Source organism: Lycorma delicatula, chromosome 1, assembly GCF_047948215.1.
Source record: "Lycorma delicatula isolate Av1 chromosome 1, ASM4794821v1, whole genome shotgun sequence".
NCBI classification, from domain to species: Eukaryota; Metazoa; Arthropoda; class Insecta; order Hemiptera; family Fulgoridae; genus Lycorma; species Lycorma delicatula.
In genome coordinates this window covers 173,725,711-173,740,350 of record NC_134455.1, presented here as the reverse complement: position 1 = coordinate 173,740,350, position 14,640 = coordinate 173,725,711, and the positions used below count along the sequence as shown (strand labels likewise).

Genomic DNA, 14,640 nt, shown 5'->3' with positions numbered 1-14,640 from the left:
AGGCTTAAAAATAATGAATATTCGTAATAGTTTAATATAATTAATATTTTAATTGGTTGCTTTAATATAAGCATAAATAAATTAATTTTTAGGTTGGTTTTGTTAATAATTATGGTGAAGTAAATCTAAAAAATTATTTTATTTAGTATGAACAAACATGACATAAATATTGAAATTCATTTTATTAATAATTTTCATATATTTTAAAACGAATAATCAAACGTGAAATATATAAGCTGTCTTTTAAATTTAAAAAAAATAGTTATACTTGTTTCGGAAAGGAAATTCAAAAATTATCAACAAAACAGATATTTTTTCTAGAACAAACCTGATTTACTAAACTGGGATATCATTAAGCTGCTTTTGAGAAAACATTTTTTAAGTGTACTGAGGAAGACTTTCAAAATTTGTCACATTTTTATTTGATTTAGAATTAGGAACGAACTGAGTATAATTTTTATATGAAAAAAAGTTATAAAATATAGTTTTACAGTTTTATAGTCTATTATTCAGTTTTTTCAAGTATAATTAATTTAAATATTGCATTGTAACACGTTTCTCATTCATTCACCTAACTCAACATTTTGTTATTTTATTTATTAATAAATACCAGTTTGTTATTAATTTAAATAAAATGATTTCAATACATATATAAAATATTTATTAAGTTATTTCTACTAGTTAAAATCAGAGGAAAAAATTTCTGTCTCTAGGAAGATTTCTACCTACAACTTCGTGGATTTTAAATGAGGGAAAGTTAGCATTCACAAGAATAATTACTAATAGCGTATCAGTTGAAAAACAAAAAAACTATTCTTAGAAATTTTATTTTAGAATTCTTTAAAATTTATTTTAAAGATTACCATGAGACGTACTTTAATAGTTATTGGATTTTTAACAGTTTAACTTTCTTGGAAACGGTAAGTTTAATTAAAAAAGTAATTAGAGAAGTTTCGTGCGACCGCGGAATTTCTTCTGCTGATTTGTTGACTCTTCCTATACGGCAGGGGAGACTGTGTGGGTGAGTAGATAGGCCCACTATTAGAGACACGCCGGGGTATAGGATGCATTGCTACGGGACTTGAACTTTTAACATCTGGCATGATGGTGGCTGGCCGAGGAAACGGCAGTATTAAGACTCTCATCCAGAGTCTTAATACCGGACCTGCGATCATGGTGTTTGAGAAAATACGGTAACCTTGACTATTACACCACTCAAATGTTCACAGGCCATGGCAATTTCGTAAGTTATCTTCATCGTATTGGGAGGCGTGATACCCCCAATTGTATGTACTGCACGGAATGTGACACCGTCGAACACACCCTGTTTCAGTGCCCTGAATGGGAGGAACAAAGGGCTCGTGGGGAGATTACTGGCTTGTCACCTGCCTCGCTGCTACCTTATATCATCGCTCCTGCAGCTTGCTGGGATGCGTTCAACCTATTTTCTCGGACGGTGATTTGAGCCAATGACGATGAGGAACGGAGAGCGGTTTCTAGCCGAAGGTATTGGACAGCCCCTGCTGTGAGAGCCGGTGTGCCCTGGTTAGTTGGCTCCGATCATCAGCTGGGTACTCCATGTGTGAAGTGTGATACTTTCTGCTGTGATGACGATCATCTGGAGCTGACGTCTTTTAGGGAGGAGTCAAGACCAAAATCCCAGTGGAGGATCCCCTTGGGGACTCCCCATGTGAGGCGTAGGCATTCAAAAGAGCGAGACCCGGCCCCTGGAGTGGGGATGAAGGTTACGGAATTGCTATATCTGGAGTCTTCTTGCTGGAGTTAAGAGGCAGGCATAAAGTAAAAAATACAACTGGCGGGCCGACCTGCCTTGCCGGATGTTCAGCTGGTGAGGAGGAAGGCCCGTTAGAGTTAAAGGACACGCCCTTAACTGTGGGTCTGGCACAGGGGAGGGGTATAAAATAAAGGCACACTATCAGAATAATTTTAGTACTTTCTCCTTTTAGATTGGTTATTGTAATATGATTTTGACATAATCCGTTAATTTAAGATGTTTTTACAAATTATAAATTAAAAAATAATTATTTACAAAGGAGTTAAAAATTTATAAAATAGCTTCTGGGAATAAAATTAAGTGCAAAAATGTTGTATTCAATAGTCAATAAATTTTTTTAAATTATATAAAAAGCATAGGTATTGATTCTAAAATGTTAATCTTTAAATTATGAAATGATAAACAATATTTAAAAAAAAAATATTTTTTGGCAATGACAATAAATAAATTTTAAACGAAAAAGTTTCATATTATGTAAATTTTTTTATAAAGAAAAATTGAATTTTTAAAATATTCGGTTATGAATTTCTATCTGTTTACCCAGGTTTGGTCATTTTAACTTGGTTTAAATGACAATTACAAAAATGTAGAATTGTGGTTAGGTTTGTTGTGAGTGTAAGGACTGATCCAATGAATCTCTCCGGGAAATCAAGTCCAATGACAAGGAAAAATATAAATATATTTTAAAAGGATAAGGCTGTTTGAGTATCTGAAAGAAGTTCAGAAAAGAAATCAGAGATGAAATAATACTTTTCTGTAATTCTCTATTAATCTTTGTTAAGAAATGATATATACAATTATTTTTGAAATTCTACTCACAGTTCTATCTCCAACATGTTTAACTCGGCACTGAAGTAAAGTCGTTTGACCAACGAGAGTAGAGACATTGTGCGGTAATACATCATCAAAATACGGCCGTTCTTGTAACCTGGGGCGGGTAATTTGTGAACTGGATGATGAGGAAGAGGAAGATCCCACAGCAGAAACTGCAGCTGCTGTTGCCCCACCTCCTCCACCCTTTTGCAGTGATGATGATGAGGATGATGACGATGATGATGAAGCATGTTGATGCTTCTCTATCTGTGATGATGACATGCTGCTACTACTACTACTAGGACTTGGGTTTGATATATCAGGTTCCCCTGAAACAGACAGATACATCAAATGATATTATTATGACAGAAGAGCAACAATACAATAAATTTTGAAATCTGTAGTAGATTTAAATAAAATTTGAACCACATGTCTTAACCAAAGACTACAAAATTAATAATTGGGATTTAAAAACTAATTTTTTCATGATATTATGCTCTAATGACTTCCCACTTTTTAAGAATTTTCTTCAGGATGTTAGTTAGTAACTAAATAATGGAAACAAAATTAATAGCAACAATAAATAACATACAATATTTTGACATAGAACAGCTATTTTTATTCTGACATTATTGTATCATTGATTATGCTCATTTAGTAAATTTGACAGAGTTTTTCAAGTTTTCATCTTTAGAAATAAGACAATAGGTTATCAACTACAAAACTTATCAGTTTAAATAAAATTGTTTAGTTTTATATATATATATATATATATATATATATACATATGATTTAGGAAACTTACATAATATGTATAAAACTATCATATTGTTGCCAATGCAGATTATTGAAGAAAATGAGCCCTTGTAAATTGAGTACTTGTAAAAATTGGTGTATTTGTACGCTAAAATTGATGAAATTTTTTATTGCTGTAATTAAAAGTATTTTTTCATAAAAATATAATGAAATTTATGTTACCGTATTTTGCATAATATCGTTTTAATTATTATCAATTAATTCAACAGCAGTTTTTCCACTTTTAATTATAAATAAATCTTCTGTATGATAAAAAAGTAATATTCTGTTTAAGTATACTTAAATGTCTGTGAGTTATCCATACATTTTAGAACTGTAATGTTGCCCATATTTATAATAAATGTTGCCCATATTTATAGTGGCAAGAAAATACTTCCTTATTTCAGTAAAGATAGCTTTAGAGCTTTGTTTTGTGTACTATAATGAAGTGATTTACTGTTGTCTTGCAACTGATTGCTATCTGAATTCAATATACTTCATGTTGGATATACATTTCAATTCATAGCATGGCTTCATCCACTCTCACACAAGTTGAGCAAGAAGGAACTCACTTAATTTTTTGCAGAAAAATTAAACTTTTTGCGTAAACTATTGAACAGAAACTTCAAATTTCATACCATACTAGAAATATCCATCTTGCACACTATTTTGAAAATGTAACCAATTTTTGCTATTTTTTTCATTTTTATATTATATATTGTAGCTTAAAAAAATGTTTATTACTTTTGATTATTTTATGATTTTACATATATATATATATATATATATATATATATATATATATATATAAAATTACTAGAATCTCTAAAATTACTAGAGAATCTAGGAAATACTTTTAATGTTTGAGGTCTGAGATTTAGTGCAGGGAAAATCCTGATATTCATCTGTTAGAGGAAGAGAGGTCAACAATTGTATATGTCAAAAACTTGTTCTATATACAAGCAGATAATGAATGAAAGGACTGAGTTACTCCCAGAATAAGAAATTCCCCAAGTGCCAATGGCTGGCATAGTAGATGAGAAGTGTGGGCACAGGCTACTTTATTGTGAGAAACTGTTTCCAAAAGTAGAGGAACATGGTAAATAGGTCAATAGGCAATCGAAAAAAAAATTGTATTAAATAAACATCCTAGATATAATTCCTAGCATTTCACAGTGATGATAGATGCTTCTTCTATTAAATGTTCTAGAGTTAAAATAGCTTCTCATTTGGATCTCCAGGGAAAGACATAAAAGAAGTTAAAAGTCTGATTGTATATAAGAACTTTGGAATGTTAAGTTAAATGGTTATAGAGTGGAAAGTTAAATATTCTCAAGAAAAGAATGATGATAAATAACATGGATATATTAGGATTGAGTTAGGTATGGTGGGAAGGACATGGAGAAATGAAGACTGGAAAAATTACCACATATAATTCTAGAAGAAATAAATGAAAATATGAATTTCCAGTAATTATGAGGAATGTAGTTACAGAACAGGTTGCAAAACTTTGTTACGTAAATGTTATATTAATATTATTAAGGATTGGGATATTGTCAAAAGATTTAGTTATAATACAAAATTACATGGCAAATCAAATTATCAAGAAGAGGGTAATGGAGACACGTATGAGAATATTGAAAATGTAACAAAATCAAAAAAAGACTGATGTATGGTACTGGTGAGAGACTGGAATGCTGTGGTTGGAAAAGGAAATGAAGAAAGTATGGTAGGAAAATTTGGCTTAGATGTAATGAATGGAAGGGATTATTAGAATTTTCCTACTTGAGAAAACTATTTTTAACCACCGCTTGGTTGAAAAACCAACGAAAAAAGAAATATTTGCTGGTATCCCCTAGGAACAAATCACACTATCTGATAGACCATAAGAAAGCAGATGAAACGTGTAGGAATGCTGTTAAGTAATCCAATAGGTTACTAAGGGAATACAATGTCACAGACTTTATGTACTTGCATATGTTTTGAGATTAAGAATTTTAGTTTGATGAAGAGATCTAGATTACAAAACTAAAAATGTTTAATTTTACCAGAATAAAAGTTTTCATTCTTATTTACTACATATTGAGTTCAAATATTTTCATTATTGTCCATTCTCTCTACATTCTGTACTTTCATTTTCATTATTTTTTTCTATTTCCCTATCCATCTAGGTTTTATCTTTTTGATTATTGAAGCAGTAATTTTTCTGCTTATTTTTTTTTTCAGAGGGCTAACAAAGTTTATATATTAATTATCACCCTTTTGTGCTTCTGAAAAAAACATTTATTGATAGCCAGATTTTCTTTTTATTAATAACTTCTAGATTATGTTAGGAGTCACTTTGAATACAGTTTATCATTCACAAAGTTACAGAATCTTTCAGTCTCTAATTGGACAATTCAATGTTTATAGATGATCAGTTATTTATCTTAATTAGAAAAAATGAATTACCATTCCCAAAGGACAACTCATCATCACTGACTGATATGAGATTCATACACCTGTAAGTCTAGTTAGGCAAGACACATATTTCTTGTAAAAGTACTTGTTATAACTGTTTGGTTTTCATTAAGTTATGATATATATTTTTCTGACAAATAGATCAAATGAGTTCAATAGTATTTTAAAACTATTGAAAGTGTAGTAGAATATTGTAGCAGATAACAAAATAATATACATATATTATTGACTGAAACAATAAATAAATGAAACTGAATAAATAAATAAATAAATATATATATATTTAATGAACAGACAATAAATTAATTTATTTTGGAAATAAATACATTGGAACAATAATAAATACAACTAGAAATCTCACTGAAGGTCCAATTAAAGGCATGCCATACATTGGAATTATTGTTAAACAGACAGTAAAACAGTTTTGGGCCCGTTATTATGGGTTTTAACTTTTGACGGAATCCTGAATTTGGATTATCCTGCAGGAGTCAAAGTCATTGCATATGCAGATGACCTGGTGATCCTTGCGAGTGATAGACATGCACTGGAAGTACAAAATAAGGCCAATTTGGCATTACAGATGATAGAAAAATGGCTATGCAATAAAAATTTAGTGCTGAACATTGATAAATGCAAATTTATCACTTTCACTGGAAAAAGGATCATTGATCGGCTGGATATCAGGATCAATGGTGAACCAATAGCAGAAACTGATAAGCTGAAGTACCTAGGCGTTACCTTTCAGAGGAATGGTTCCTTCACAGAACATATAAACGAAGTTTGTAACAGGGCTGACAGAATGATAAAATCTTTAAATATCATTATGACGAACCAAAGAGCGCCTAAGGCGTCAAAGAGAAGGGTCGTAGCATCTTCGGTAATATCATCCATGGTTTATGCGGTGCCGGTTTGGTGGATTTCAGTGCAAGTAAAGAAAAACCTGGCACATATGATCAGGACCCATAGGAGACTGTTGCTTGGAGTGATTTCTGCATATAGGATGGTCTCCTATGAGGCTTTGTGTGTGCTCGCTGGAGTCTCACCGATTGATTTATTGGCACTTTTAAGAGTTGAAAGAGACCAGGGAGTTGGAATTCACGAATCAAGGCAGCGGCTAATGGCAAGGTGGCAGGACAGGTGGAATGAGAATGGCCCTGGAGGTAGAACAAAGAGACTCATCCCCGATATTAAAAGCTGGATATATAGGAAGCATGGGGAAGTGAATTTTCACCTCTCACAATACTTTACAGGGCATGGCAACTTTAATTTTTACTTGCACAGAATCGGTAGAAGAGCATCGACGGAATGTATGTATTGCGATCGCGAAGATGATGTTGAGCACACATTTACTGACTGCCATAAATGGAGAGAAGAATTAGTAGACATCGATCTATCATCTGATGGTAACGGCAAATTAATTAATCACATGTTGCAGAGTGAAGATGCCTGGAAGAGGGTTGATTCAGCTATTAAGAAAATATTAACGCAGAAAAATGAGGACGAGAGGAGATTGGGGTTCTGATCTTAGTATAGGGAAGGGCGGATAGCCCCAGTGGTGAGGACTAGCATTCTGAGGTGTGCCAGTTTCGATGAGCCACTGGGGACTCCAAGGGTTTTCTTGATAGGAAAGATCAAAGAAAAGACCCAATCATCACGTCAAGACAATCATGGTATGGCGTGGCGATATATATAGATGAGCATATCAATAGACTAAAAAGAACTGACCGGTGGGCCGACCTGCCATGCCGGACATACAGCCGGTAGGTGGGAAGGCCCATTTGAGTACAACAGGCACTCCCCTGGGTGGCACAATACCAACCAGTCAGACCGGCCCAGGGGGGGAGAGTCAAAAAAAAGAAAAAAAAAGAAAACTAAAAGACTGTAGTGAGTGTAATATGACTCATATTATTCTGAGAGGTGGACAGTTTCCTTTTGTTGTTAGAAAGATAATTACAGTAATTTTACTTTAAAATCACAGTAAATTCTAAGTAAATGTTTAATAACTGCCGGTCTCAACTATTGATAAAACACCACATGAAAAATATTTACTCAACACGATAATAAGAACATAGATAAAACTAATGGATATTCTAGTATTAAATAAATAAGAAAAGGATTTATTAATTCTTTTTTTGAATTTTTCTTAAACAGTTTGATTACAAAGCTAAAATATTGATTAGCAGTTCGGTTTCTGCAATGATAACATTTTAAGCAAAATGAATTATTAACCATTATTTTAATTAGATTATCACAGCTCTTACAAAATCATCATGCAAAATAATATTGAATCCAAAAGTTAAAACCAATTAAAAAACAATAGTAATGGAAACTCAACCAAGAGTCAATGGATAACAATTTGTTGTTATTTTCATACTCCATCATCCAACTTTTGTTTTGCCTATGTGCCTGGGCTGATTCAATATCATTTCTGCTATTAATTTCCCTTTATTTTCTCCCTTTATATTCTTCATTCGTTTCATTACCTTTACCGATCATTTTTATGTTTCTCAGTCATGTATCTTCATTCGTGAAATAACTTGATAAATAGCTTCTTATAATTCATTTTAATCTCAACACAAAATCTATATTTATTAAATACAGACCACCACTAATTCTTTTATGATGATAAATTTTGCTGTTTGTACCTTCCAGTTTTCTGTCCTAAGTAAATAAAATTATTTGTGTTTTCTATCTCTTCTTTTCCTGTATTTAAGATTTCTGCAGTTAAAATGCATAACTTTGGTATCTTTTTGAAGTTCTCCTTTACATCGATCCCTTCTTGTTTCTCTTATAAAACAACAAAAAGATTTAATTATTTATGATTTAATTTTTTGGTTTCTTCAATATTCTTTCTGATCAGTACCATATTTCCCACAAATTTTAGTGTTCTTTACTACAATAAATTTATGTTTATGCCTTTTCTGTCCAGTTTATTAATAAGAAGGCAATTCCTATAAGGATTGACGATATATGCTGATGTCATATTAAACATCTTTTCTTTTACAATTCTTTGCTCTATTTTTTTAATATGAAATTCGATTTAACATTTCTATATGTGACTTCAAATGTTTCTAATACAGGTAATAATGTTTTTATGGTTTGATTTAAAGTGTCGATCATTATCATATCAAAAGTGTTTTCAGAGTCAATGAACAACCATTACATTTTAATTTTAATAAAAATACATGTAAAAATATACATTTAAAGTAACTGATAGTTTATGAATTTTTGTAAGATAAGGAAATGTAAAATATGAAAGCGGAAAATTAATTTATGCTGAACTATGGTGGAAATTCAGTGCATCTATGGAAATTGAAATGGATAGATTTTAAATTAATTGAAGAGTCAGAAAATTATGTCAGTGTCTAAAAATAGTGCAGAAATAGAATGTCAGAACAAAACCATATAGAGCTATTACATTTAGTTGCAGAAGATATTTTAGGGTTTAAAAATTGTAAAGGAAAGAATAATTCATAATATATAAAAGTTTATGATTGAGTATGGGAGATTAAGTAGTAACAACGATTTTAAAAGATTTTCACAAAATAAAATGAAATGTAATGAAGGCATCAAAATATCAAATTATGGAAAAATACAAGAAATTTAGTTTTTAATTAAGAACTCTAATTTTCTACTGCTGATGCTATATTTATTGGATAACATTTGTATTCTGATAGGAAACAGGTGTTTTTCTACCGAAATTTCTTTTAAGAAAATGAACTCTAGTGCATGTAAGGTCAAACTCATGCTCACGTTCATTCTACAACAATTGAATTGGTTGACTGTGAATCAACTTATCTGAACAAAAGGGAACAAACGAGGATCAAAGAAGACTAGTAAGGGACATTTTTATTGTTTGATAATCTAACCCTACATCACTCACTGCTCTGTTTCATCTGTCATTTATTCATAGGCATCTGACATTCACAACTTATAATTTTTAATTTTATCTTTACAGTAATTTAATTCTATATTGAAATAGATTTTTATAGCTTACATTTTTACTTTTTAATTACTTCCTGATAGGAATCATGAAACTTCACAGCCAGTAATGCCAGATTTTAATAAACTGATATGCTATATCAAACAACCTATCATACAACAATGGGTGTTACCTGCAGAAAAGTCATTCCCAAGAAAACTCCTTAAAGAGGTGTATGGAAGTTACTATGTTTTACTGATTAATAATTAATTTGACCTGGGCATTTGAACAGTAAACCAATCAAATAAAAAGTACAACTGGATCGAGTAAGTAATACTTTTTCTTTTATTATTCTTTAATATGTAATCTATATTATGGACATGAGTACATGATCAATTTTTTTCTAGAGAAAAAGCAGAAAACTCTTAGATTCAGTATACAATTTTATTTAATGTTTTAAAAGCAGTTTTACTACTCATGTCAAGTCATATCTATCATGATATTGATAATATTATCCATATTACGATAATATATATGATATTCATTTCATCTAGGTGGTTTTTACTTCATAAAACAACATTTTGGTTTCATGTCTTTTGACATCAATTCTGCACAATTATTAAATATTTATAATTTGACATCATAAATACAAAAACATAAATAATTCAGTTGCTGAACCAATATGTTCATCCAAGATTTTCAAGTTTTTTACAATTACTTATACAAAATGTATTATGAAGAAATATAAATAACTAATATTAATGTCCTACTTGAAAAATAAAACATTTTTTCATAAATGTACATTCAGAAATAATATGGCCTGAGTTACAGCCAACAAAAAGTTTCATCCTGATTGATGTTCCAATAGTAAATAAGACTATAGTTGTATTCTTGGCACATAACTTATGAGGTAACATTCATTGTTTCATTATTATATTGGCATTTTATGTATTTGTTACCTTTTTCTTGCAAAATTTATTTATAATAATTTATGTAAAATTATACATTACATAATATTTATAAATATATTAAACTTCATATTTGTATTTTTGACATCAGCAATAGATTAACGTTTCAAAACAGAATTGTCCAGTATATCCTGAAAGGGTTATAGAGGAAGAAGAGGAAGTCAAAGAGGATGAGAAGGAAGACAAAATACGGAGATCTAAATTTAATAGAGCATTAAAGAATTTGAATAGGAAAAATGTTCCTGGGATTGAAGGGATACCTGCAGAATTACTGTTCAGTGCAGGTGAGGCAGCACCAGACAGATTATACAAACTGGTTGTGTAATATTTACAAAACAGTGGGAGTTCCATCAGACTTAAAAAGAGGGTTATTGTCATGATACCAAAGAAAGTAGGAGCAGAAAATGTGAAGAATACAGAATAATTAGCCTAACTACTCTCATTAAAAATTTTAAGTAGAATTCTGTACATAAGAATTGAGAGGAGAGTGAAAGAACTGTTAGGAGAAGACCAATTTTAAATTAAAGGGATAAGTGAAGCAATTTCAGTATTCAGATTAATAGTAGAATGAAGATTAAAGAAAAACAAACCAACATACTTGGCATTTATAGACTAAAAAAAGACTTTATAGACTAAAAAATTTGGGGTTCAAGAATAGAGATAGAAAAATTGCTAACATTTACAGGAGTCAAACTGCAATAGTAATAATTAAAGAACATAAGAAAGAGCTGCAATAAAACTGGTAGTCAGACAAGAATGTTCTCCAATCCTATTATGTTTTAATAGCACTAGCAGTTAATGATGTTAAAGAACAGTTTAGATCTGGAATATCTGTAAAAGATAAAGATATTGCAATTTGCAGATGGTATAATAATTCTAGCTGAGAAGAAAAAAAGATTTAGAAGAAACAATGAATGGCATGGATGAAATCTTACACAAGAACTAAGACAGGAAAATAAACAAGAACAAAACAGAAGTAATGAAAGGCAGCAGAATAAAGTATATGAACACTGAATATAAAAATAGGATGAGAAAAAACTATGGAGGTAGAAGAATCTTGTTATTTGGGAAATAGAATTGCTAAAGATGGATAAAGCAGGAAAGATATAAAATGTTGAATAAAACAGGTGAAACAAGCTTTCAGTCAGAAATATAATATGCTTAAATCAAAAATATTTACATCAAAAAGAGAAACATAATTCAGTCAGAAATATAATTTGCTTACATTAAAAACGCTTAGATCAAAAATACTAAACATCAGGAAAATATTTTTGAAAGTATATGGTTTGAGCATAGTTTCGTATAGAAGTGAAACTTGGGTGATCAGAGTACCTAAGAAGAAAAGATTAGAAGCTTTTGAAGTGTGGTGCTATAGGAGAATGTAAAAAATCAGATGGGTGGATAAAGTGACAAATGAAGAGGTGTTGCAGCAAATTGATGAATAAAGAAGCATTTGGAAAAATACAGCTAAAAGAAGAGACAGACTTATAGGCCACATCTTAACGCATTCTGAAATAGTTACTTATTAAAGGGACAGGTAGATGGGAAAAATTGTGCAGGCAGGCAACATTTGAAAAATGTAAAACAAATTGTTAGGAATGTAGGATGTAGGGGCATACTGAAATGAAATGACTGACACTAGATAGGAAATCTTCGAGAGCAGTATCAAACCAGTCAAAAGACTGAAGACAAAAAAAATACAGTTGATGAATCAAGAATAACTCTTAATTTTTTTCTATGCATATAGTAACAATTAGTATAATTTGCTAAAAAAAAGAAAAAAGTATCTTGCTTATTTGTTTAAATAAGGGTGAAATTAAAAATATATTTTTTATGTGTTGTAATTTTATTCAGCATAAGTCATTTTAACTTTCATTTATTCCACTTCCTCCAAATTAAATAATTTATCTAAAAGTAGTTAATTATGTGTCTTAATCAGATTTTGTGTATAATATAATTATGTTTATAATACAGGTAATCTTAATGAAAATTGCACTCAAATCAGACTGTAAAATAATAAACTATACTCTAGAAATGAAGTTGTAGAATTTCAGGGGAAAAGTTCTCTAAAATGGATTATACATAAATGAAAAGGGAAAGGGGAAATTTTTCTGATGGAACAGTCAGAATGGTAACTAATTAGTTACTAAAATTTCATTAGTTTCAAATGATTTTAAAATGTAATGGTGAAGTTTTGGCATAAATACTGTAATGAATCATTAATTTATTCACACACCAAGTAACCAAAGTTTTAAACAGATCTAGTCAAGAATAATCAGTTTTTCATATCTGAATATAAGTTTTAAAGCAACTTTATCATCACAATTATTATTTACATGACAATCAAATAACAGGATTTTTCCTTGATTCATGTAATTGATTCATTGCATGCTTTTATCATAGTTCTAAGCTTTTAGAAATTGTAAAAAGAGAAGAACAAATAGATCTTTTTCAAATAAAAAAAAAACATATAAAAACATTTTGGTGATAAGTATATTACTAAATTTAAATTAATAAGAAGTAACAAAGAGGATTATAAATTTCTATTAAAACTTGTCAAGTATGGTACTGTATGATCTTGGGCAAGTGAACGTTATATGATAAACAGAGGATTACAGACAGATATTAAAATCTATACATGTACAAAGAAAAAAAAAAATCAAACATCATATATTAGTATATTCAATGTATAAAAAATTATATGTGCAATTTAAGTTGTACTCAATACAAAATTGAGCTTCATATTTTGGTTATTACTGAACTTGGCCTGTCTGAGTTTGACTTGAATTGCATATTCTACCCACATTCAATTTAAGGTTAAAACTTTCAGTATTGGTTCACAGAAGGGGAGGTGGATGTATAATATTCTGATTGGGTCAACAATAGGACAGAACTTTTGTTCTCTAATTATACTATGGATATGTAAAGAATGCTAACTTTCACGCAATATTTATAGATGCATTATAAGTACTAATTTTTATTTCTAATGTGTATGTTGGCCTAATATAATGGCTTAATAAGATGATGACATGCAAATAAGTTGTAGTCTTGCACATACAGACTAAAGCTGACCAATCCTGAGATGTGTAGTTAAACCACAATTGAACCTCAACCACCAAAGTACACTGGTATCCACTGTTTAGTATCCAAATCCATATTAGATTAACTAAATCTCATTAGGATTTGAACCTCAGAAGATTTGACTTCAAAAATTAGCTGTTAAACAAGTGATTTTATGATGATGAATTGTAAAATTCATCAATGGTTTAGGCCAGTCCAGTGGGCTATTACCAGTATTTGAAATGATTTATTAAAGACTGAATATCATTCCATAATTTCTATAATACTTATTGAAAAAAATAGTACAATACTTGTAAGAGATTTAATGCTTATTTAGGCAATACAAGTGAAATGAAATAGTTTTCATGATTATTTTGATTTCATTGATTCTTTTTATCTGTGTTAATACTGTCACAAGGATCTAATCAACAAACATCTGACCATATGGCAGTGCTGACTGAAAGAGAAAAGTATAGATACAAACTGAATAAAATTTTGTGTATGTGTAAAACGTGTATGTGATATCTATGTACTTCCTAACTGTAACTATCTAACTGTAACTACGAGTGTATATGTATGAACAATTAATAATGTTTTATTTTTTCATTTTTATTTTCTAATTTAATGTTAAGTGTTATAACAGAGACTAAATGATTTAAATATAATGTAATTCACTGTTATTTAGATTTATTGTAAAATAAATTTGTTCTTGTAAACTTCCACACAAAGTAAGATTTAACTTATTGGATGTAATCATAAAAAATTTTAATTTTTTTTACTTCTTGACGACCGACTATTATGAACATAAAGTAAAGCATATTAATAAA

General features: G+C 30.2%; 1 protein-coding gene across 1 annotated transcript in view; it reads right to left on the bottom strand.

Annotated features, from left to right (window-relative positions):
- The window catches only part of LOC142317711 (zwei Ig domain protein zig-8-like), a 342,158-nt gene extending 333,799 nt beyond the window's left edge, over positions 1-8,359 (bottom strand). Inside the window, exons 1-2 of the mRNA XM_075354258.1 lie at positions 8,347-8,359; positions 2,615-2,937 (exon numbers count right to left, since the gene is read on the bottom strand). Coding sequence (XP_075210373.1) covers positions 2,615-2,937; positions 8,347-8,359 — 336 coding nt within the window. The remainder of the gene's footprint in view (positions 1-2,614; positions 2,938-8,346) is intronic.
- Positions 8,360-14,640: the final 6,281 nt, after the last annotated feature.